The sequence below is a fragment of the Paralichthys olivaceus genome, chromosome 19 (assembly GCF_024713975.1).
Source record: "Paralichthys olivaceus isolate ysfri-2021 chromosome 19, ASM2471397v2, whole genome shotgun sequence".
In the NCBI taxonomy this organism is placed as follows: domain Eukaryota; kingdom Metazoa; phylum Chordata; class Actinopteri; order Pleuronectiformes; family Paralichthyidae; genus Paralichthys; species Paralichthys olivaceus.
In genome coordinates this window covers 11,388,770-11,415,132 of record NC_091111.1, presented here as the reverse complement: position 1 = coordinate 11,415,132, position 26,363 = coordinate 11,388,770, and the positions used below count along the sequence as shown (strand labels likewise).

The 26,363-nt window shown below is 41.2% G+C and overlaps 1 protein-coding gene across 3 annotated transcripts in view; it reads right to left on the bottom strand.

Annotated features, from left to right (window-relative positions):
* The window catches only part of esrrgb (estrogen-related receptor gamma b), a 101,222-nt gene that overhangs the window by 10,071 nt on the left and 64,788 nt on the right, over positions 1 to 26,363 (bottom strand). For all 3 annotated transcript variants that reach the window (XM_020097730.2, XM_069515566.1, XM_020097729.2), the window contains 4 exons: positions 18,656 to 19,071; positions 14,324 to 14,440; positions 4,687 to 4,797; positions 4,012 to 4,173 (listed from right to left, as the gene is read on the bottom strand). In XM_020097730.2, the coding sequence (XP_019953289.1) occupies positions 4,012 to 4,173; positions 4,687 to 4,797; positions 14,324 to 14,440; positions 18,656 to 19,058 (793 nt within the window). In that variant the 5' untranslated portion in view covers positions 19,059 to 19,071. The remainder of the gene's footprint in view (positions 1 to 4,011; positions 4,174 to 4,686; positions 4,798 to 14,323; positions 14,441 to 18,655; positions 19,072 to 26,363) is intronic.

Below are 26,363 nucleotides of genomic sequence, written 5' to 3'. Positions count from 1 at the left end.
TGTTCAACTGCTTTCTCCTTTACTTCATCATTCTTTTCTTTTCCCCAGCCTCCCTGTTTTTTTTCTCTCTCTCTCTTCACTTCAATTTATTGAAGCGATGGAGTGACTTCCCGGCTCCCCGGGGGTCGCCCCGCAGCTTCAGATACGTCGCCCGGAGGTGGCTGAGTTAAGTGTCACTCTGGAGGGTGATTCCCCCCTGATGAAATATCAATATTTCACCCTACTGATTTACTACCGTTTGACCAAACATGACACAATATTGAGCAAACTGGAGAACGTCTGTGTCTCTGTAGTTTCCTCCACTTGTGATGACAAAAAGCAGAACGGAGACAAGAGACACTTCAGGTTTCTACTGAACGATAAGAAAAGGAGTTATTATCTACTATTACGTTATCAAGGTAGGGAACATTTTTTATAGCAACAATACAACTGAACAGACACGGTTATAAGTGTTAAGGCTGACTGGAGAACGCTGTGATATATAGAAAGGTTATTATAGAATACACTTATTATAGAATCACTATCCAGAAATGCAGCCAAAATATCCACTATCGATACAAGTGCTTGACCAATTACAGGTAAGTCTCAGCTGTCAATCATTGACCCCATTTTAACATAATCAGATTGTAAAAACGAATTAAAGCAAACTTACGAGAACAAACATCAGTGTAATAAGAACAACCTAACATGATGTCTTAAACGCACCATAACATTTCTATGTATATTTCTGGGAAGTACCCAATCTGATAGACACCAACACCATGATGTTAGTGGTTGCTGGCAGAAAATAAAAGTAGTGTCTCTATGCAACAGTACAGTACAGGTAGAGATCAGATGAGTAATTGAATCCCTATTCAGGAAAACGAGGAGACTGAGTGGTTGGCAGTGAAGCTTGAAGCTGTCATTGAGAGCTGGGTCTAAAACAGACAGCAGTTCACTCTCTATTCATTTAGTATCATTACAGGCCTCCTAAGAGCCCTAATGGGCCTAATAAAAAGACAGAGGTAATAATGAGACTAGAGGGCCCTATATGAGCAGGAGGAGCAGGAGAGGGAGAGCCAGGGGAGCAGGAGAACAAGGAAGCCAGAGAGTGTGCGTGAGAGATATGATGGTGGAGAGAGAGAAAAAGAGAGAGAGAGAGAGAAAGAGAGAGAGAGAGAGAGAGTGTGTGTGTGAGTGGAAGAGAAAAAGAGAGTGGGAAAAAAAACCAAAGAGGAAGAAAGCCATGCTCTGAACTGAGTGAACGTTAAATACCAGAGGGCACTAAATGCTGCTGCCTGGAATATAAATCTACACATGTTGTGTGCAGTTACATGTCTTAGAGGGTGTGTGTGTGTTAACTGCTGCACAAATTAATGGACACCTCTGCCCTCCAGACGACTGCTCCACGAGTCTGTGTGATGCATCCAGTCACTTTACCGTGTTTCCATTTTTACATCAAAAACCTCCATCTATTTGGCACAAATATTTGCTTTTATTCAAAGAAATATTCAACTTGTGCACATGACCAGTGAATGTATTAATATTAAAGCCTTCAGAAATGTGTAACAGAAAATAAATTCAACATTGCATGTTTCCTCTCCGGTCCCCACGTCTCGGGTGCTGAAGGACTTTTGCATTAATGGAGCGATCTGCAGTAATGACTCTTATTACCTCATCGTTAAGGCCATTTGCGCAGTGGTCTATGAGTGTAATGGTGGGAGTGGACTGTTAAACTGGAGGGACCCCTTTTGTCTTAATCGTTACTTGGTGACACTCTGACCTGGTGGCCCCGGGTAAAATGTCCCCAGAGTGTCACATGCCCCTTTAATAACTCCGTCAGGTCTGGATTGAAATCCTCGTAGAATAAAAGATCAATAGTTATACATAGAAAATGTAAAATGAGATTGAGGTCCAAAAATATGAATTTATTCCTGCACCCCGTGGCGATGATTAAATTGAAGGATTTGATTGTCGTTGCCCTGTTTGGCCTCTTTTTCACTCTCTGAAGAATATACCCGAACTAGAATGGCCCGGAGTGTAAACCTCCGTCGAGGCCCAACAGTCCCCTTATGAAACCACATTTAAATTCTCCAGATTTTTATTTGGATCCGCACCAAATTTCACACATTTTTTCATCAAGATACATGAATTATCTGGTACAGAAATCAAGGAAATGTTGAAAAACGCCAAATTGACCCATACTGCATCCTTTCACCAAGTTTCATGGTAATCTGTCCAGTAGTTTTTGTGAAATCATGCTAATTAACAAACAAAGAAATGTTGATGAATGCATCATAACCTCCTTGGCAGAGGTGATAGAAGAAAAGAGATCAGGGAAAAGAAAACTGTGAATTTCCAGCACCCTTGTTTCGTACCCCAGCGGCCCTCCACCATGTCGGTCACTGCCAAACTCATTCGTCTGAGGTTCCCGGGGCAGGTTCGGGGATCGGCACACCGTCACCCGCTCCAAATTGCATTTTTAAGGGGTCAAACGTAAATCTGATGACGAATCAGAGATTAGGGCCAAACAGAGGGATAAGCAGCTGGTTAGTGATGTGCCAGCTGGGAATAAACCAACGACGGAAGAGAAAAACTATCTCCAGTTGTTACGTGTACGATCGAGAACGAAAGGCATTGCAGCTGATTATAGTATTTTAATACACAATGAATCATTTTAGCAGAATTTCATGAAAAAATAACAGGAATGCAGATTTTCTTGATTTTAAAATAGAAGTGAATTCACTATGTCTGTGTTGTACTGTTTTACTGAGTAGTCACTGTCATTGGTGTTTGACCTGATTCATTGAGAAACAAAACCTACAAATATATTTAAAAACATTTAGAACATCGGCTTCATGTGCAACTTTACTCCGTCTTTTCTTTGACTGGATCAATGTGATGCATCTACTCTGACTCCAACCTGTGCTCCCTTTAAACGTACCGGGGTCCAAAGTCTGTTTCAACTCGGTGAGATGAGAAGAAAAAAGAAGATCTGAGGACATTTGCATAACAAGCCTTATTTAAGAATTTGTCAACAAGGAGCAGGGAAATCCGTCAGTATTTCCCTAAATAAATCAATTTTACCACAGGCCCTGTGTAGTCTCCTTAAGTAAGTAAGAGGATTGCTTTCTTTAAGTCCAGGATTGAAATGGAATACATTGACATAGGGGCGGATCCCAAACACAACCCCCCCCAGACTCTCCCACCCTACCCAGTCAAATCAAAGGTTTCAGCTGCTCTTTATTGATTAGATTTTAGAATATGGGACTAGCTTCTCCCTTAGGTGCAGATGAGTAGCAGATGTTAATTATCCTGTGTGTGCACATGAATGTGTGTGTTTATCAGTGTGTGTGTGTGTGTGTGTGTGTGTTTGCAACAGTCAGTGAACTACTTCACTAATCTCATATTGTTTCATTTCAGCAAATTAACAAAACAAATGTGGGTTCACATCTTTGCTTTACCAACAGAATGAGACCCAAACAGTTATATTTCCTGGAACTAAAATATTTATACAATTTTACTATCAGTAAAAATGTTTATTCATGTTATGAACTAATAGCTTTTTTCATGTCTCATACATTTATTATATATACAGACTTCTAGTGATTTTTATTTTCCCCAAGGAGGTTATGTTTTCATCTCCCTTTGTTTGTGTGTTTGTTAGCAGGATTATGCAAAAATGACTCAACTGATTTGCACAAAATTTTGTGGAGGGGCGGGGCACGACCAAAGGTGCAGACTCAGGAACTAGTTTAACTTTCTTTTTGAGAATAATTAATGGACGCAATTTAGTTTAGTGCAATTTGGTGCAGATCCAAATAAAAATATGGATCTAGTGAATTGAAATGTGCTTTCATAGGGTACTGTACTCTACTGAATGTTCTAGTTGTCAAATGGCTTTAAAAAGATTTTAAAAAATACACATTTTAAATACCTCCTCACTTTTAAATAATTAAGAAACCAAACGTCTCAGAAAACCAGTTCCCAGACAACACAGTCATTCGATCATTAGTGGTCACGTCTCCCTACCTGGGATATGTTTGGCCCAGCCGATGATGACCACCAGCTCGCGGTCGGCCAGGTCGCACAGCGTGGTCAGGGCCTTGATGTCGCCGTCGGGCATGGTGGGATCAGGCATGGCGTAGATCTTCTCCGGCTCCACCACCAACAGATGGGAAACGATCTTTGTCACTGAGAGAGACGAAGGTGGACACAGAGATAGAGAGAAAAGAGAGAAATGTTGTGTTGTGTGTCAGTTTCAGACGACACATAATATTATTTTTTAAGGAAAATAAGAAAATGATCAGATGGATTATAAAAACATACTCTATTTGGAAAGTATTAATTTAAAGAATATTAAAAATTAAAAAATCCATGGTGCAAATTCCAAAACCATTGACAGGTTTGCATGGTGATGAATCTGACTTGAACATAAATGGATGAAAGTTAAAATCTATAATCTACAAACAGTCACAGTACACATATTCCTCAGTGACATATTTTATTAGAGTTTAATACATTTGCAATTGCAGTTTTGCAAATCTCAGCCTGCAGAATTTCATAAATGTCCCATGTTGTGATATTGCCTCTATGATATAAAAAACAGAATAAAGGTTTTTCTGTATGCAACAAGATACCGCAGACATTTCAAATGACTCAATGAGATAAAAAAAACCACACACACACACTCAAAGAAAAACTCACATGGCTTTTTGGCAGGAGGGGGGAGAGTGAGGCCGAGGTAGCCTCCATTCTCTGCGTCCAACCTCCGTTTGTACTTCTGTCGCCCGCCTCTCACCCGGTCCAGACGTACGCCTGATAAAAAAGATCAGACACAGAGAATCTAAATAAAACTCATATGAGCAAAAAGTTGCAACATCTACAGAACATGTTTGTTAATTCATCTTAATTTCTTCAATCAAATGCAAAAATGAATGTTACTACATCTACGGCTACAACTAAAACTGCTGCTAATAAAAATACTGCAGCCTCTTTATTACATGTTATTGTTTGGAAACATGATTTCTCTGCATATATTTTGCTGAGTCATATATTTCTCTTAAGGATTGACCCATTATGACACTTTTTTTATTGTAGTCTAAAGGAATATGTATTAATATACATATATATATAGCCTATAATGCATAAAACATTACAGAGGTTTTGGCATGTATATTTTTGCTATGTAAATTAGGCTCTAACAGGGACAACAGAGTTTTATTCCTTTACTTTGAACCTCTTGGCTGTAAACTATGTGATGCTTCCTTACAGACAAACGAGTGTAAGAACCTATTAGTATACGAATGTGACATATCTGGGATTATCTTGAAACCCATCTCAGAGGACGCAGGCTACACCAGCAGCTCCTCGTGTGCTGGATTCACGCGCTCGTATTAAAAGTTGTTTGAGGATGAGGAAGCAGAGCAAACAGGTTTTTACATGGTCAAGTGGAATTGAGTTGTGTGCGAGATTTCCCAGTGACTCATATAAATTCCTCTGATTCCCCTGGAAACAAAAGAATCCGATTAGGATGGTCTTTCAATTTCCTGACACCGACTATCCACTAACCTAATTACCCGGCGTGCCCAGAGGGAGCTCATTCTTCCCAGCAAACACAGTGAGATCATTTTATGCCTGGCAGATTGAAGCTAAATCGAGAGCCCCTCTCCTAACACAGCTTTCCATTTGTATGCCTTAAAGTAATCAATAAGGCTTGCAAATAGACTTCTTGTTCTTTGAACACATGTGGATGCAGTTTTAATTAGTCAGTTAGGCAGCTAGAAACTGGGTTCTGCGACAGATGGAGCTTCGCCCGTTCTTTTTACCATCATTCACAGTTAAGGTAAATTTAAAATTATAAATTGTGCTTCAGGAAACCGTGCACATGTACTCCACATATTAAATCAGTTCAGTAGCTTCTCCCTGGTTAATAGCTCACATTGGCCTAATGAAGGCAGACACAGTTACTAAAGGCTCTCGCAACAACAAGCTTGTGCAACGCAAAAATATATTAGGCAGTTGTGTGTAACCTGAATTCATGCATCCATGATCAGACTAAGTGACAGTGAATTGTTGCTACTTTTGTCCCTGACATCTACCATCGTCTGCACACAGAAGCTAACACACACAGACACACACACACACACACACACACACTGGTTTGGTTTCTCTGCATGGTCATGTGGCTGCGACAAGCGACAAGTGACCAAGCAGCCGAAGTTAGAATTCCAAGATCTGCGGGGGTCGTTTGAACTGGAACATCCAACTGGCCCATAATTAATAGATACTGACAAGAATTAAGAGCTCAGCGCTAACCAGTTTCAGTTTACAGCTTAGCAGCGCCGCAAACGGCAGAGGGCCGTGGCAGGAGGGCAGAGAGAATGACAGAAAGAGAGAGAGAGGGAAAAAAAGGATTAGATAATGCTGAAGAATGGGAGGGTTGAGGGAATAAGACAAAACACGCTGCTGCTTCTGGCTGAATGTATCAGTTTTCTGCAATTTTTGAAAAATTCTTTCTCTCACTTTTTCCATCTCTTTCTCTCTTGCTTTTAGCATCAGGGTGAACGTCTCCTCCCACACAGCCACACTCTGATGCCTGTCCCGGCCAGTGCCTGATCCAACCAGTGCAGGATTATCTCCTCCATGTGATACGGCACAGTACTGAGAATCTGACCACAACAAGACAGCTGAACGAGGCCCCTTGTGGGGGGGGGCAGCACATTCCACAACTCATGCCCAAAATCCCGAGCAGCCTTCATGCTTCAAGACAATCGTGTCCAGAAGACAGCTTGTGTCTGGGTAGTGAGAGAGAGAGCCTGTAAACAGGCAGGTGCACAGATCATCTTAAAAGCATCCAGATCCTTCTTTTTGTTTTTTTCCCACTGCCCCGGTTGCTGGCCCTTCATAAAATGTGGCAGCCAAAATATGGATGCAGGGGGTGAGGTTATGAAGAGGGTGAGGAATGAGATGGTAGAAGAGCGTGTGCTGGATATTATGAGCTTGGTGGGATCATACAGTACAGGACAACATGCTCGTAACTTATTGCAGACGATGAGAGAGAGACACACAAAGATAGTGCCTGACAATCCATCCTCCCTGTGTGTGTGTGTGTGTGTGTGTGTGTGTGTGTGTATAAAGACGAGGAGGCATGTTTGCATAGGAGAGATCTTTATGGCCACCTGACCCCGGCTTCCCTTTCACATTCAATATCATTATTGACTTGTGCAACCTTAAAGCACAGTCCTGACTACAGCTGCTGTGTTTTTCTGGTGGTGGTGGTGTGTGTGTGTGTGTGTCTGTATGTGTATTTATTTTTGTTCTTTTAAGTACATACACTTTAAAAATTTTATTCAGTTTCAAAAGGTAATTGTAATTTGTCTTGTGTCCGTATAAATAAAAACAATAATTCGTGAATGACACAGTCATAATCAGGATTAAAAAAATATTTAAGTAATGGTTCCACGACCTCTTCAATACAAAACACCAGAAATAGTCTTTAAAACTCACAAAATTGTTGAAAATGTTTTTGTATTAGGGTTAGGATTTTTAGAAAGTACTGATGCCATAGTCCTCTTGAACACAAACACCAAAATTTGAGGCATTATGCAACATTAATTGTTGCATTTTTACAAAATCTGTTCACAGTGCAATAACTTTTTAATTTAAAATTCAGTGAGAAAGATCCACCAGTGTTTAAATGCAAGAAATCTGGCGGGAAAATTTATCTTGGCTAAAAGTTAAAAATAAAAAATATCAAGTTTGTTAACACTGTAATGTTAACACTGTAACACTGTAATTCTAAATATAAAATACCTACCAATATTTCATTTGGAAACATCCTCTCGTTCTACACTGTGGCAGAATTATAAAATATATTTTCTGTATAATATTAAAACCTAAGAATCCATATGTTCAACTGGAAATATTTTTTCAATCTCTGACTTTAAATGTATAGAGTTAAAATCTTCAAATTCAAAGACAGATCATGATTGAGTGTCCTCATTGTTTGTCTGCATCAGCACAGGGAATAATAAAGCTAATAAATTGCAGAACCAATTATTTTATGTGTCTATCCAACAAAATTAAGTCGCTAACAATAAATATCACTAAGCAGATCTATGAGTGAGTGATCGGGCAGAAGAAGCTCATGTGTTTCTGTTCAGACAGTGTGTATCAAGCGTGTGTGTGACAACATGAACATGTGTGCGTGTATCTAACACAACTATTTTCAGCCGCTCACCTGTCAGAGGCGCTTCTTTCTAGAGAATGTGTCAGAATTGGCCGGCTCTCGAAAGCTGCCAAGGGGAGATTAGGAGCTCCCTATTTTAGCTGGGAAAAATCAGAGGGATGCAGCGTGCGCCCCCCCTCCTCGCCCTTTACGAGGCGCAGGGACCTTGCCCTTGCGGAGCTGCTTCTGAGGGCCGAGTGTGTGAAACCTGCACAGGGCTAAAGGTATCGGGCGGCTTGTGTTTGTTTGTGTAGAGACTGGGTGGGCTGCGGCGAGGAGGGAGCCTCTGAGAAAATGGATATGGGACGAGAGGAGGAGGAGGAAGGGGGGGGTGTATGAGGATGGTGTCCCACCTGCTCTAATGGGCTGACAAGACAAAGCTGGAGTTGTTCTCCCATAACCGCAAACACTGGCGTCGGCCTCTTTATCATGTTTTACACTTTTCATAAATCTGAGCCGGCGTGTCCATAACGGGTAACACAGTGCATTACAGAGACACCCTGACCACAGATGTGCCTGTAATCGAAAACATCTGCACAGCTGGAGGTGGCGGGGTCGATTCAGGATCCACAGCATATCGGCGTACAGTTCGCTTAGTGTCGGGAGCGGGTGAACTGCAGAGGGAAGAAGGGTGCTGGCGGGGGAACATGTAGCTCAAGGTCCGATTCCATGTCACTTGTCAGGGGTGATATACATGTGGCATGTGTGTACATGAATGTGTGTGCTGAGAGTTGAGTGTGTGTGTGTGTGTGTGTGTGTGTGGAGGGTTGTAAAGAGGTCAGCACTTCGCTAAATCCCCTTCTTCAGAGGAACATGTGTTAGCCTCCGTGTCTGATCTATCACCTGCCAGACAGTGAGGACAGGCCTGAGCGGAGCCTCTGGGTGGGCGCTGACTATCAGCTGCAGGCCGCCCGCTACTCTGACACCCGAAAAAGCAAACAAGGCCCCAAACACGTGCGATTACATACACAAGTTTGTGTTACAAGAAAAAAATCAAGCAGCACAAGGTCAGAGGGTTTTTTAGTCTTTACAGTTTTAGTCTTTACAGTTCACCCCCCCCCCACAGCTTCGTATCATGCCGTTTTAATGTAGTACGACTTTAAAGACTTGGACTATATCGTTATTTTGATGATGTCATCCTATAGCCTATAGATTTGCTTTCTGATCTGAGTTTATTGATTGGTGAGGGAACTGACAGTCTGTGATATTGGATATGGCTTTACTAATCTTTTGTGAATGTGGCCGGAGGAAAATAAGGCTGTAACATTACCCCGGTAGCCACGTTCGCTCAGGAAAGACTGCTGATCCCTATCTGTGGTCGGGCGAGGGCGAGACAGCGGTGCAGCTTGCCAAAATAGTCTGGCAGCTTGTATTCATCCACCACATTACAGTGGTGTCAGAAAATCCCCGACGAGCAACGAATACGCCGCAGAAACACGGAGCGGACGCTAAAACAAAACAACCGTGGATCTCGGAAGTTTTACTGAAATTGCCCCAAAAAATGTTGACTGATGATCATTTCAGTAGATCTTCTGGGTTGTGTACTTCTGTTTGAACAGGACATACTTTTCCAACATGCTAATCTGCTAACATGATCATTAAATTACGCAATAAAAGACTTCTGCACATTTTACTGTGGCACAAAATACTAAATTCTCCATTTTCGGCAGGAAACAACAACAATGCCTCAAATCCCAAAAAAAGCTAATTCAGGGCAGAAGATTTGTTTATCATTTAGTAGCATACAGTAACGCTATGGGGGGAGGGAGTATTAGCGCCGCTATTAGCTGCGGGCCCGGCTCCTGGCAGCGGTGACTGACACCATACCTTCCGCGAGTTGCAATTACGTGACGGTTTTTCCATTGGACCTGTGACCTTTTATCAGTCGCAGCTGGACATTTAAAGGGTCACTGAGCGCCTGCCGCTCCCAGCTCGACCAGGAGCTCCGCTGTGACGCAGCAGTGAAGCCGGATCTGGAGGGGAAGCCTGTCATCTGAAATATTTCCCCATAAATCAAGTTGATTTTAGTCCAAGAACGCAAGTTGTAAAATTTGTTTTCATTCGTTTTAGTTCAGTATCATCAGGGTGTAATGTGCACCCACAAACAAACTTACAAATGTCCCTATGTTAATTGGGGATGGGAAGAATGTAATCCAAACAGTGACATAATTTTTTTGAACCTGCTCCTTACCTAGGTGTATTAAGCTTCGACTAGTTTTTTATATATATATCTTCTCTCGACTCCAAACAAACCCGACAAAACCAAACCGGGTTTAGAAATTTAAGTCAGTTAATCGGAGTATTTATATCAGGTATTATTTTTCATACTTAATTTTTGATGAACAAATTTTAGACTTTTTAAGAAGCCGTGGAAACCCTGCATTAGAAATCAGCTGATCAGTTAAGTTCTTAATCTCTTATTCTACAGTTACTGCAGTGACTTTGCAGTATTTCTATAACACACTTAGCATTGGGATATTGTGAGAAAAAGTTTATAATGGAGCCATGCCAAGAAGAGTTATTTAATTCTATTATTATATATTATAAAATGCTGATAGCATTTTTATTAATCCAGTCTTTATTATTCCTTATGACCAGTTTTATTCATGACACCTGTATTCTTGTTATACTATATGATGATTCCTTTTTTCCGTGACCAGCCCTCAGCCACTTGTTATATGTTGAGGCGATCTCATTACATGAAGTAGGACAAGCCGCTGTCCCCCCACTGGTACCATGATCAAAGTTCCCCTGCGTGCGTAAGAGGCCACGTTTCAGCACTATGCCACGATTAAATGTCCTTTTTCCCTTTAATTGAATGCCATCACTTTCAGAGAATCACCCACTGGGCCACATGTCGCTGTGGCTGTGATGCTGCATCTCAGGAGCGGCAGGTGGTGGAGGCTACAGCTTCAAATTCCCCCCCACACACAAGCACCGACTGTCCACATCCACGGCTTAGCTCGGCCCGCTGCAGACAATGCCCCGCTGTTTTTCCTTTAAGCATGCGCTAATAGGTTCAGCTTTATTTCTGAAGCAACCATGTTTTTTCTGGCTGAGAGTCAGAGCCCCGGTGTGAGATATTTGGGCCGGGATGAAGACATCAAGAGTGGACAGAGATATAAATAGTAACTGTAAAGACAAAACAATGGATGACCCTTCAGTGTGGGATGAACAAACACAGCTACGTCAGCGCACAGCGAGGTTAGAGAAAGTGAACCAGAGGCCCTGAAGTACAGATTGCAATCAGATGCTGCTGGCTTCTAATACGAGACGTGTTGGTGCTGGCAGAATAGAACTAAATGATATGACCACGCTTTTATTTTTAGGACAAGTGGAGATATGTAAATAAAATGTGGGATGATAAACTCCAGAACTTGGCCTGGTGAGATGCCGTGTTTTACTCAGGAGAGTCTCATGCGGATCCATCTAGTGTGTAGATCAAATAATGTCCTATTGAATAAGAGTTAAAAAGACAATCACATCTATGAAGCTGCTTTTCGTTAACTGACCTCATCGCTGATTGTTTGTAGGGTGGATGTGAGGCAGATTTTACAAACACTGTGCACACCACCTGAGACAAAATCATGACAACAAAGCTTCTTTAAAGCATTTTTCATATATGAACCTCAGAAAATGTCCAGAAAACTGGGTCCTGACTTTGTCTTTCACATATGAAGAACGCAGCAGGATCTTAGGGCTGCAGACTGAATGTCTAAAAATAGCTTAGATGGAGCTGAATTAGCTATTAGCAGCTATAAGTAGACAGACTAACTATTACTGGATTACTTGAAACTGAAGACAACTTTTAAAAAACACAACGGTTCTCTGGCCAGCTCTGCAGTTATAAAGACACATTTTTGTCAATGATTTCTAAGTGGACCTTTTTTAACAATGGAAATCTGGGATAGTTCAGAAAGTGCAAGTCACAATTAATCTAAAAATGTCTGTGCGTTCTTATTCGACTGAGTTATGGTCCTAACTGCACAAATATGGAGCACAAATAGTTTCAAAGCACCTTAACTGCCTCAACATCCACCGCTGCAACTCCAACTGTTGACCGGGTTGATGCCAAATAAACTGTGCATGAGTTAGTCTGACCCTAACTCTGACTTCAATAACTAACACCGTGTTGATATCAGCAGGAATGCATGCGCCTCCTACAGCCTCTTTACTCCAGAGAGGCTCGACTCTGAGTAACTGAAACTCGAGTAAAAAAAATGTGGCAGTGAAATACTTATGTATGTAGTTCAGCAAATAGGTGACACATAATACTACTGTGATTACACAGTGTTCATTGAAATATTCATGCATGAAACCAAAACAAAAACAAACTTAAAAACTCCATGTACATATTACTATGCACATTAGTAATTTAATTAAATAGCTATATTTCTTTTTTTAATTTACTGTTGTTGACAGTGTGTTGGGCTTATTTTTGACAGTTTTACGGATCATTTATTCGTATGTATTTGTAGACATTTTATTTTGGTGACACAGAGATGTCACTAAAAAAATGTCATTGTTTTACTTCATAAGGTAATTTTGGTCTCCATAAAGATAGAATAGAGCACTGAATGTGTTTAAACTATTTACAAAAAGCATAACAAATTAAAAAAAATTAATCTTTTGGCAGGATTTTACCCTCCCCGCATTCCCAAACCTCTCTCAATGCTGGAGAAACAACACATACAGGAAGTGAGGTGGGACGTTCGGAAAGCATTAAGCGGATCAATATGCCTGGCAAAGTGAGGGGAAGGGAGACAGACAGCGAGGGTGAGGGAGAGAGCCACCCAGAGCCCATGGGAGAGCGAAGTCTTGGGGGAACAGCTTGTGCTTTTGAAGAGTACTGTTACACATCCCTCTCGCTCTTGGTAGGAACATCCAACTCAGCAGCTTTTTTTCCACGCGCCTGAGTTGAACAGTGAGCGGCTCTGGGGTGTGAGGGGAGGTCAGCGAGGCATGTGGGTGATGTCACCGGTGTCTCCCTGAGGCAACAGCTGGCTTTAATATCTGATCGCTGACCAGTTATTTAACCCTCACAGTCTGAGAGATAAAAGATAGAGCCCTCTATTTTAATGATTTAAGTATGTGGTCTACAGAGAATCCAGGGTGTGTCTACATGTGCGAGTTTAATAGTGGGAAAAAGGTCGCTGCACCAGATGCATGGTTTCAGAAGAGATGTACCGACTCCTGATTAATCATGAGTGTGTTTTTGACAAAACACGCAACAAACTAATCAGATTTCTGTCTCCCAGTCGTTTTAAAAGTCGGGGGCGCCTGCACCTATTATTATTACTATTATCATTATGTGAGGCTTTCCTGCAGAGGAAATGGTTTCAGTTTGCACACAAACAGATCAGCTCAGTGCGTCATGCACAAGCCTATGTAGATGCATTTTACTAGCATGATAAAATACCCTTGAAATAACACTGACTTCACTGCAGGTTTTTGTGGGTCAAATGTGCAATTGCTTTCCACTGCTTCAAAATATCAATGTACCTGTCCACACTTCATTTTAGGACCAACACACCCATGGGTGCTCACAAGGGTTCAAGTGCATTTGCTATTCAAACAATGTGCGCTGGATGGGAAACGACAAAAGTGTCAGTCTGAAACTCACAAAGTCACTTGTGTTGCACTTTGCAGGGCTTTGCATCAAGTGTAAGATGAGGCCCAAAGTTTTTGATTATATTATTAAACTATTGTATTATTGCATTAGACTGACTCATCAGAAAAAAACAATTCTCTGTATAAAAGTTTGATACTTTTTGATAAAAAGCGGAACTTAGAAGAATGACAGTCTGATTTTATCCTCACAACAACAATTAATTTTCTTTTCAATGCTGCTTTTATGATTATTGAATTGTTCAGGCCAATGAGCTCTGTTTAAAATCTCACCAGGGCTGCAGCATCTTTTTCATCACTTAATTCTAATCTACAAAAAGACGCTCAGTTTCCCAGACAAATGCAAAAATTTGTCACTGATTCATTTTCTGTTTAACATCTCACTGCTAAATTGTTCCAGAGGGGGATCTCACAGGAAGTGAAAGTAAATAATAAGAAAAACACGCTGAACAAAAATCATAATAAAATAGAAAATAGAGGACTCACCTTCTTTCAACATTCCAACTTTAAGACATTTCATGAAGCGGCAGGCCTGACATGATTTGCGTCTCCTTTTGGTTATCTCACATTCGTTTGTGGCCGGACAGCTGTACTCGATATTCCCTGTAAAAAAACAAGAAAACAATGTTGTCTGTGATTCTGTTTCCATCAAAATCATTTTAAAATGAAAGATAAAGGCAACGAAAAGAAGATAAACACCAGTTACAGAGAGACGGTAAAAGACACAACACACAAATGTTCACACCTGTACCAAGGTGACCCTGTGGGACTCTAATGAAGGAGAGGACAGTTTAGTGGAATTTTGATGGGACATGTAAAAAGCACCTACCCACCTCACAGGCCCACCCCCATTTTGATTTCCAGATAAATTAGCTTCATTAATGCAAAGCGTCCTCTCCCTACGACCCCTTCCAGCCCATCCTTCTTCACCCAAAGGATGATGGGAAACCTGCCCTCTCTCAACAACACAAGGGCTGAGAGATGGACGCACGGCAGAGCGTTCTGCATAATGTCCTCCAGTAAAGACCAAGAGCTGCTATTAGATGGGCCAATCTGAAGCTCCCGTATCATGTAGCAAAGCTCAATGTATTATTCAAGTCTGTCTCGACGGCAGTTGGCTCAGAGTGCAAATATTTCCTATGCAATTTAATCAGTCTGGTCCAAAAACAGCCAGAAATGTAGACATATTGAATCAGCTGCCATGAAACCGCTGCCCGTCTTTCTCACCAGGTTCCGGTTAACTTTTTTTTTTTTCTGGATCATTACAGGCTCACTTCAAAAGAATCCAATGACAAATCCTCCCAAGTATCCAAATCCCTTGATTGAATGTTTAAGTAATGTCCTGTAAGTCCAGAGATGTATTAATGATACCTAAAAACAGCAAACCAGGTGTTGGCTGCCACGGATCTGCCAGATCTGCTCCGCCCCGCCACACACACAACCCCCTGTTGGACAAGGAGAAGGTGCCAACATTTGTCAGGATCCCTGGAATCGATGGTGCCAGCAGGGTCACATGCGCAGCGAGGGGCCCGGGGCAGTGTGCCAGGATGTTGGCAGAGGCTGCGGCTGGTTTCAGGGCAGCTTAAGTCTTTTAAACTGAGAGGCAGTAGCAGGGGGAAAATATAGTACACTGCAGAGCACATGTGTGGATAAAAGACACATGCTGTGTGCCAATTCTGGTGCACACACTAACTGCACAGAGCATGCAGTATATATTCAGAGTCATGGTATGTTTGTAATGCAATGGCTTTGTCCAGATTTCCTTCTGTACACTATTTCTGAATAGGTTTTCAATGTGATCACAGGAAACCTGTTTACTAAAGTCTTTCACTTCTGAGGGGCTGTTGATGTAAACTCATATTGACCAACACGATGCACACAAAAGAAATGATCACAAAACAGATGCTGGAACATACAACTGTGAATTAAGTTTAAAGCTGTGATATGATTGTCACAGTTTGATTCAAGACTGACGGCACACGTGTTGTTTCATGTTCTGTCCAACATAGAGACGTAGTACATTCATTTCTTGCAAGCTACTGAATATTTAACTATTTGTGTTTTTACACTCTACAAATAAATTTGCCTTACCTGTAATAAATTGAATGGATTTTGTTTAAGTATACTGCAAATAAGGAATAGTATGATTAATACAATATAGCACATAATGTGGAATTCAGGCACAACTAATGTGCTATTGTGTGGTACTAGAAAATAAAGGAATATGTGAGTTAGCTGACATTAATCAGCCTTTTATTTTGAAATGCCAAAGTCAGTTAATTTCACTCAGAGAAACTTCTATTTATTTTTTTTTGCTTTTAATAAATTCTTTTGCACCTGTGAGCGGCTCCTAAACGTTTGGGCTTTGTATTTAAAGTCTATCATTTCACTGCCATTTCAATTCTTGTGCATCATGAAGATATCCACTTTATTGTGCCATCAAACTTTTCTATGAAAAACCCAGGTCCATGGTCGGTGCACAACTTTCTGACTTTTTCTATTTGAATATACGTAAACTACTCATCTCGAAACCTGCTTATTGTTTTGTATGGAATTTGGACACATCGGTATAGTTTAGGTTTCCCTCACTGTCTTTTCCCTTAGCTAACCTTTTATTGTCATAAAATCTTATCCATACATATAACTAATATTTAACATTATATAAATAAACAAAATAACTGAATTCATTATTTTAGAAGTCAAATCGATTTAATTTTTTAATAGTATTAAGGGAAATACTTTATGCCTGAATGGATCAAAAAACCTGTATGTGTGTGTGTGTGTGTGTGTGTGTGTGTGTGTGTGTGTGTGTGTGTGTGTGTGCGTGTGTGTTAAGGTGGGGTAGCACCAGAATAGTCTTAAATTGCCTACCTCTAAAAGCTCACTGTCGGCATACCCTCTTAGTTAATCAGGTCTTGTGTCCACCTTTATTCCTCAAAGGACATTTCAACCACTCTAATATCCTTCCTTAACCTCTCTTATTTTCCCTCTAAATTTTGATATATTATTATGCCATGCTATTATCCACATGCTCATCTCCACTCAAGCTGGACCTCTCCTTGTCCTCCTCCTTTAGCGAGGCCGGGACCCCCCTTCCTGATTACCATTCCATTAAAGCAGCTTCTTCTTTCAGTGAATGACCATGTCCCTTGTCCCTTGTCCCTCAGCCTTTTATTTAGAGGACTCCTCTGCGTCTCTCTCCTCTCTTCCCTTCCTCTGTTATTGCCCCGACAAACACGTGCCTGAGCTTCTAATTGGCCCCCCACCATCTCCCATCTACTCCCCCCCTTGGGTGGAGGGGCCCGGGGGCTAAGAACAGATCTGCACCTCCCACCCTCCTCTCTTGACTTTCTCCCAATGAAATGCCTGGTTCTTAATTACAGTCACCCAACACTGATTGTTATTGACTGAAACTCCCGTGGCTCAGGACGAATGACGGACAGATTAGGTTCATTACGGGCCCGTCCTCCACGAAGAGAGGGCGAGAGAAAGAGAGGGAGAAGAGAAAAGAGGACACGGAGCAACACAAAGTCACACATGAGGACTATTTACAGTCCGCACCGTGTTGCTGGTCAGATTTGGACACGTGCGGCCAAATAATGAAACACAAACTGGTAATAAAAAGTGACTAAACACAAACGTTGGGCTGAAAGTTTAGATCTGTGCCTTCAAATGTTTTGAACAGAAAAGCAAAGAAATATCGGACAGAACTTTTGAGCAATTTAGTAAAATTGTTACAGCAGTTTTTATGCTTTTTTCAGTGTCACAAAAACATTTTCAGCATCACGTTTTGTCTTATTATAAAATGATAACATTTCCCCTGTTAAAAGTTATTCTTAAGTTTCTCCTCACCTTAGTCTATTTGTGAATATAGGCTATGGGAATAAAATTTTATTGATTGATTGACTGATACAATATTTGACTTCAGCTTAATCGAGAACCTCAAACAAGCCTCTCATCCCATGACAATAATATGGATACATCTGAAAATGTTGTGTTTTTGTCTATTTGCTTGTCATCTAACAATATCTATGATGGAAGAAGAGTAGTTGCATTTGAAAACACCAGTCTCACTTTAAGAAATATTTAGCTCAATAAAAAGTTACTGTTGTTTCCCTCTGACCCCCCTCTGTAAAAAGTTTTATTTTAGCAGCATTGCATTAGAATGATTTTGTCGATAAAAATCAAAAGGGGAATGAAGAAGATGCTTGGGTAATTTGTATGGACAGAAAACTTTTTTTGAACTTTTTCCAAAATCTTTGTGCATTAATCTGAAATTATGTCACAGACAGAAATGCTGCGGATAATAAAAATTCTGCCTCTCATTTTTTGGCAAATCGTCTCCATCCAAGCGATTATCATGGAACAGCTCCAGCACATGGCAGAGGCCATGCCAGAGAGACACACGAGTCAAAAGAACATGCATTAAAAAAACCGCAAAACGCAAAACCCAGAGCGGATTTACAGTCTGGGTCTAATGTCTGCTGCAGACACTTGTAATCACTGCACTGTGATACCAGCACTGAGGCACATGTGGGACACATGATAACGGATTCCTCACCGGGTCAATTCGCTGTTCTGGTAATGACAACTCTCATGGTAAACCTCATAAAAGGTGTGATTCATTACAAAAAAATTATCTTTTGCATTGTGACAGTAGTGAACGTACAGCTGGGTTTAACAGGTAAGACCTCTAAATATTCAACCACCAGCGGAATGACGGAAAACACAGTGTTCCCAGGAGTAACTGAGAGCATAAAGAAACTGGAAACGAGCTCAGGTGAGTCAAAGAGAAATGAAAAGGAAAGTGAGAAATACCTTGTATCGTCCTTTTGAAAAAGGCTTTGCAGGCCTCGCAGGAGGCCACCCCATAGTGGTACCCTGAGGCAATGTCGCCGCACACCAGGCACAGCCTCTTGGGAATGGCATTGAGCATGTACTCGCATTTGATTGGCGAGTCGTCCGCCATGCTGCCGGAGCACTCCTCGTAGCGGCGTAGGCAGGCGCTGCCGCCTCCCAGCATGCCCGGGTTGAACATTGGCGGGGAGTCCAGGGCGTGCGAGCGTCCACCACTGCTGTTGATGTAGCCGCCGCTAGCGTCGGAGTTGCCACTGGGACTGTGGTGGCTGCCGGTGTCGACGAGTGAGGAGGAAGGACTGGAGGGCTCGGTTTTGACGTAAGAACCACAGCTCGAGGACAGATGTCGGTCCTCAGAGGGCATTCTGGTTAGCAACCTGGATAAACACACACACAGGGACAGTCAGTTTCGGTTCGGAGCAGCGGAACCACTGTAAAATTTCGAAAGGGCTACATATTGTTTCGTTATAAAATGTTGGGCAACCTGGTAAGCACACAGAAACAAATCAAACTCTGGGATGTGTCAGAGGCTGGTTTCCATTTTACCCTCAAAACCTGGTAAGAAACACTTTTCTTTATCTCTAAAATGATCAACATTAGAACCGAGGAACTGAGAACCTCACGTGAGAGTCAATAGGAATCATAAACCTGCAGCATCAGTGATAATACACCCACTAACAAGCCTGACAAGATGTACTGAACGCTGCTTTCTTCCATCATCGCCTGATTACCCGGCGAGAGATTCATCAGCTGTGATGGAGCGCACCAGGTTCATCCCCAGTTTGATAGATTATGTTACAGACGCAACCATTAATGTGTTGGAATGCCAAGTGATATACTACAGTAGCTTATTTCTCTCCGGCAAAATGGTAACTAATGACCATGTCAACAGATGCCCCATACATCTCTGCGAAACAATGCCCACAATGGGTCGGCTGCCAGGGCTAAGTGAATGAATGAAACTTCAGAAGACTGTTAATGGACAGAGAGAGGCGTTGTACTCAGCATATGGAGGATCATGGGTAATACATGACCCAATCAATAGCGCTGGTTGGTTTGCCAGTGGACGGTGCCGGGTTACGATGGACGTAAGTGAGATAATGGAGGCAGAGGAAGACTGAGATTAAGTTCCATAATCCTGCATTTCATTATAAAGTGTAGGCAACGAGTCAAAAGATTTGAAGAAAGTTTTTACTGCATACATGACGTGTATTTTCTTCTCTTTTGTGAGCCTACGGCTGAAGCGTGTTGTTGCTGCATGGTGCTTTCTCAAATACATGTTTGATATTGAGCTTTAAAAAGAATAAAAAAATCTGACTTGACTGGAATAGAAAGAGCAAAACCACAAAAAACTGCGTGAGGCACCATAAATTATGTCTAAATATGACCATTTGAAGGTGAACAAAGAATCTGAAGGACCTGATTTTATTGCTTATATGCTAAAAAACTTGAGAAAATGATTTTTTAATTGCAAATTTAATTTTTTGAGCAAAAAGACAATGCAAATGTTCTTTATCTGCCATGTTTTGTAAGTCGTGGTGTTTGCAGGGGCTTCAATATCAGCCTCTCGAGCATTCACGAGTCTTGGGTCTGTGTTCAAACCGCTGGCTCCGTCCGTCACTGCTGCTGTTACACAACTTCAGGCTACGTGCTGGTAAATATTGTGTGAAAGCTGTGGAAAGCCAAGTTAAGCAGCCTTGTCTGAAACAGGAAGCCAATGCTGGCCGGATTTCTCTGAACTTTTTGTCAATTTGCTGCCGAGGCAGGCCTTAACATTTTTCTTCCTCTTTTTTTGTTGTGGTTAGAAGTGTATTTTCCCACCGTCCCCCTCTTTGAATAAGTGTTTAAATAAAGCCATGAAGTCATCAGGCCTTGACAACATGAAACCTCTCTTTTAACTGCTAACGGGTAGCGGAGGAAGGCGGGGGAGGGAGGGAGCAGATAGCCTCTACCCCTGGGCCCAGATCAGATCTATTGATCCTCTGCTTCCTTCCTGTTCCAGATGAGGCTTGAAAAAAATCAACCCTCCTGTTACAGGTCCCAGACATTCCTTATGCATTTTTAATCAGCCCGGACTGTTAACATAGTGTGAGATGGAGCGATAAAACATAACGTTAGTCTTCGTTTTGTGGTGGTTGCGGTTTATAAAAGATTCACGGGACTTGTGTTAAATCTTGTTAGCAGCCAGCAGCCAGCGTGCACCTATAGTCAACTGGAGGGTATATTTCCTCCCGTCTGAGGGAAGTGGAGAGAGAGCGGCGTGCTAACAGTTAATACATCATCACAGCCAGATAGAGGGGGATTCCCACAGGAATAGTGCGTTGTGGCATATGTAAAAAGTAGTTCATTCCACACTTAGCACACAGTAACGCTGGGGAGATGTTTTTTCGTGAAGGTTTAATGGAAATTTCTAATAGGTCCTTTCAAATCTGTCGAAATGAAATAATGGCACCCACCGCCGATTCGTGCAGACAGAAATAGCTTCATAGTTTCATAATTTGGTTTCCCCCTCTTATTATGAAGAGACAGTTTCCTAAGTGTAGTCTGACTCTCCACAACCCGCCCGGCTACCTTGGCAACACACACACACACACGCACCCTCAAACACACACAAATGTGTTGTACCTTGTGTCTAATGGGGTGGTGTTTGCTCCGCTGCGCAGAAAAATGGTACAAACCGAGCAGACAAGCAAGACTCATCAGACAGACGTGAAGGTCACCTGCCTTCTCTGTTCTGCTGTTCTTTGAGGCCCACACACACACACACACACACACACACACACACACACACACACAGGAAGAAAGAGAGCGTCTAGACGCAACTCCATGTAAAAACTAGAGAGCTTGTCCAGAATGTTTAATACGAACAGGACACTGCCTGAAATGCCAGTGACCACTGTTTTTTATTTGATTTTATTTATTTTGGAGCTGAAGTGTGATGAGTGTAAAAATTTCCCGCTAGAACAGCTTAAAATCTCACATGTTTGTGTGTGTGTGTGTTTTGGCATGCCCCTTCATACTGGCAGTGCTGCAGATCCGCTGCTTCCCTACATAAATCCTGAATCCATCCACCTCTTCTCTAAACCATGAAATACGTTTTCCAGCCTCCGAATTTCAGCACAATAAATTTTAACTTGAGGGACAGAAAAAAAAAAAAACTGAAACGCATACTCAAAACAATCCTCCACAGTGACCTTTTGTTATCCTTCTCTACTTGAGCGAAGGGTTAAAAAATATCTAGATATTTTACCGTGTATTTTCCCTCTGAGGGGAAATATTATTGTTAAGCTCGGGGTTAAGCTTGTAGCGAGGAGCAGGGCGTAAATCACGGTGCTGAACACACAGTCGAACATGGAAGCGCAGAAGGACAGAGGCAAGGAGCCATGCATGAAATTAGTTCATTAATCTTTCTATGATAGGCTGTCCTTGTTTGGGGCAAACTCTATCAGCTTTAAACTGAGTGCCCCCTTCCTGCCTGACACATAGATTACACTGTTAGTCCGCAGCCGGGGTGTCTGGGAAATGAATGGTCACGCGAGCGGGAAAATGGGGTAGCGCGTGTCGCCCAAGTGTTAAGTAGTAACAACAACACGCGCGTGGCACAGCGTTAGCACAAATGAAGGTCATCAAAAATTGTGTGTGTTCTGCAATTTAAATGCAGGATTCATACGCGGCTGTGGATGATGTCGTTGGCTTTTTTAGAGAAGAGACATTAGTTAAAATATATTTTGGAGGAACGTGAAGGTAAATGTTGATTTTATGATAGAAAAGAAGCAGATTTAGTAAATTCTGAAAGATGTGTTTTCAATTTGGGCTCAAAACCTGAAGTTTTGGTCTTGAACCTCTCAACCGTGAATTAAAATTTTACATTTACGATTCTGGTTACAACCTATGAAGTCATTTTTTCTAATTTGTTTGCATCTTCGCTCTTTTCTCTGCTGATCAGTGTTAACTGGATCAGAAGATGCTGTTTTTTATCTCGTCCGTTTAACTCTCTGTGCGATCATGTTTTACCAGCCTGCTAAATAAATGTTCCTTTTCTTAGACAACTAATTCATATTTTCACTGTTGAATAATCTGCAGATTATTTTATTGATTAATTTGCTCAATAAAATATCCAAAAAAGTTACCAGACCAAAGCAACATTTACATAAGATGTGTTGAGATATTCAGCTTATTATCATTATCAAATCAATTTATGCTTTACAGATGCTGACTGACTGATTTTCTATTTGGTAACTAATTGATTAATTTAAATTTAAATGAAGCTTTTCAAAAGTTATCATTTATGTTTTATGATTTTATTATGGAAGTTACTCTAACTATGCGGTCCTCTGCCTGAGGAGATTCTATTTATTGAAGAAGACCATGAGATACAGTCAAAAGCTCAAAGAGGACCTATGTCAGAGCTTTGTGCCTTAAAGGTGGGAAATAAAAATCTATCTCTTTGTGAATTTTATTTTGACAATGACATTTTTACTTTTGTACTAAATCTATTCTTTGAAAATAACCACCCATGAGTAAATGAAACGTTTTTACTGCATAGACATATTTTGTTTCTGCCCAGAAACACACTCATGCACGCACACACGCACACACACACACACACACACACACACACACACACACACACACGCCAGACACACACTTGTACACAGAGCCTCTACTACATGGCCTCTTCAATGTCACTGCCACAAGAGGAGATTGCATAGATTTCCCACATGGATGATGTCTCCTACCTGGAGTATCAACCCCCCACCATCTACATACTGGTCCACCACCACCTCCAGGAAACTGCTCTCTCTGCAAAGTCAAACACTCCCCTAACTGCCTTTTAAAAAGAGACAGAAGAAGAAGGAGGTTATGGGGGGGGGCAGAAAGAATAAACGAGCAGAGACTTAAGCCGTCATTGGGAATCAGAGGGGGACTCATGAGGGACAGTTACGATATTGATTTCATAAATAAACAGAGATGGCCATCGATCCTAATGTTATTTTGCATTTCAATTACTGCCCAGAAACATAACCTTCAAACGTCTGCCTCTCCACAGTAATAACATCCACTGATAATCACAAGCCAGTCTTGTCCAGCGCAAATTGGCTTTTCTCTCTCTCTCCCCTCTTTCTTTTTTTTTTGGGCCAAATGTGTAAATGACACAACTTTGCATTTGCCTAATGGTATTAGGGCATGGGCTGAATTTCAAGTGAGACTCAAGCTGATACAGTAAGCACTCCAGTCAATTGACACAATGCAAATTAAGGTGCTGAAGAGGAATTAAGTTCACAATGTGAGACGTTGTGAAGCTGCGACGAGGACCATTAAATTAAACATGCTGGCTGACCCACACTCCGTGATTAGACAAACTGCTTCTCTCTCTGTGTGTGTGTGTGTGTGTGTGTGTGTGTGTGTTAATTTCATTTGATCAATAAAACCAACTCATTGGAAGAAGTCTCCTCTCCTGCTTGTGCTCAGTCTGAGTCACTTTCATATTTTGATTGAATAGTGGCAGCAAAAAAACGCTTCCATCTACATCCTGATGAATTCAGAGTCCTTGACAGGCTGCCTAAAGGATATATCTATATCAAGAGGGGGTCAAGACATCTAATGAAGTTAGTCCTCCTCTCATGCTGTCACACAGCACCACTCTACCACTGAGCCGGGGCTGGAACCCCATATGCAGCAGCCACCGCCATTAATAAACATGACAGTCTGAACACTTGGAAAAGTGTCGTGACTAAATGCAGCGGCGAGTATAGTGCGTTTTAAATTGTTTTTTTTTAACTCTGGTGATTTTTCCTCAAACTCAAAACTGGTTGTGAAAGAACAGTTGGAACAAGCAACATATTTTTTTTTTGTGTGAAAGCAACACAATGTTCATCGTCCCACCACCTGCTCCCTCCATTCGCTAAGTTCCCAGTCAACGGTCCCCGGACTATTATCAAACTTTAATACAGGATGGATCACACCACAGTGAAATGTTTTTACCAAGACCACGCAACGTAGGCGCAGAAATGTGAGCAGGAAGCAGTAAACTTTGTCCACTCACACAGAGGAACCGAAACGTAAAGTAGTTTTTCACTAATAATGGTATTAAGACTTACATATTAAAACTCAGTTTACTATTTCTGACATAGAAACATTTTTTTGGCAAACAGAAAAAATGTGTCAGTTACATATCAAATATCATGAATCGGTTGAATCCTAACATACTCTGGCACTTTAAAATCACCACCATGAAGTTTCAATGAGTGAGTTGTTGAAGACTAAATGTAAAAGGCCTGAATCTGCACGTCTACTGTCCCACATCAACAAGCAGCTCAGCGAACATTACATTCTCATTACCGAAATATTCTCCTCTAATTCAATTAAGATGCCTTATTAATTTCCTCTTGATTTAATGCTGAATGTCGCGCTCCATTGTCAAGAACAAACTGATAACACAACATAAAGTTTAATGTTAAATATAAACTCCGAAGTGCAATTATGTTGTTAACACAAGACAAATGATTAGACCATGGTGGTAACCTATTTATATGTTAGACAAATGAAAAAAGTTTCTTATACACATCCTAAATAACTATAAATATATTTATTTATAACTAGTGTGATAAATGCAGATACAACGCATGACAAAATGATATGTTCCTCTTAACAGACACAGTCAGGTGTTTCCATGATATGGCACCGCTAAAATTAGATCCCAGGTCAGTGTGTGATTCTTTGGTCTCATTTGTATGAGCGCGCACACGTGTGTGTGTATGTGTCCAAGACTGTGACTTTTCTTTTGAGTGTGTGTGTGCGTGCATACATTTCGCCACCTGTGCTCATGCATTCCTGTTTGTTTGCTTGTGAAGGGCGCCTATGGGAGCAGCAGGTGGAACGAGAGGAGAATGGATCAGATTCATTGGAGCAAACGAAGATAAAACTACATTTAGACTTAATGAAAAGACTGATCAAGACGGAAACCATAGAAAATTACAGATGCAATAATGTTGAAAAAAAACTTTTAAAGGACAATTATGTTTATTTTTAATAATGAAAAATAGTGTGTGTACTATTAAAAAACTCAAACATCTTTTGAAACGGTTAATAATCGGAAAGCACGTGGACATTTTTCTCTACCCAGAATATTCATATCTTGTGGACTGACTGAAAAGTTAATACGACCCGAGGAGGCCGATTTTCTGGTCCATGGGGCATCTGGTCCAGTTTTTGTTAATCCAGTTTTTAATTTGGACTCAGAGCTGCAGGTTATTTTAATTTTGTTCACGCAACTCATATTTTATTAAAAACACAAAATAATAAAAAATCCAATCAAAAATATTAAAATAATTTTGCATAGTACAGCATTTACATGTATGCACGATTATATATTAAAAAAATTGCACAGAGGAAAAACACTTACATAAAAACTGTGAGTCGTTTAATGTTATTCCTTCACTTCAAGGGTCAACAGAGGACAATCTATCAATCAATCTTTCTATATGTGCAGCTGCATGAACCTGTTTAGGTCATTTCTACCAGAGAGATACCCGATGAGCTAATATTAGAGTGTTGGTGGAGGATGTGGCGTGAGAGTAAGTCACAACATTGGTCAGACCTCTCACCTCGGACCAGCAGGTTGGTCGTTGGGCCAGAAGTCTTCAAGGGGTTAATAGCATTTCAATGA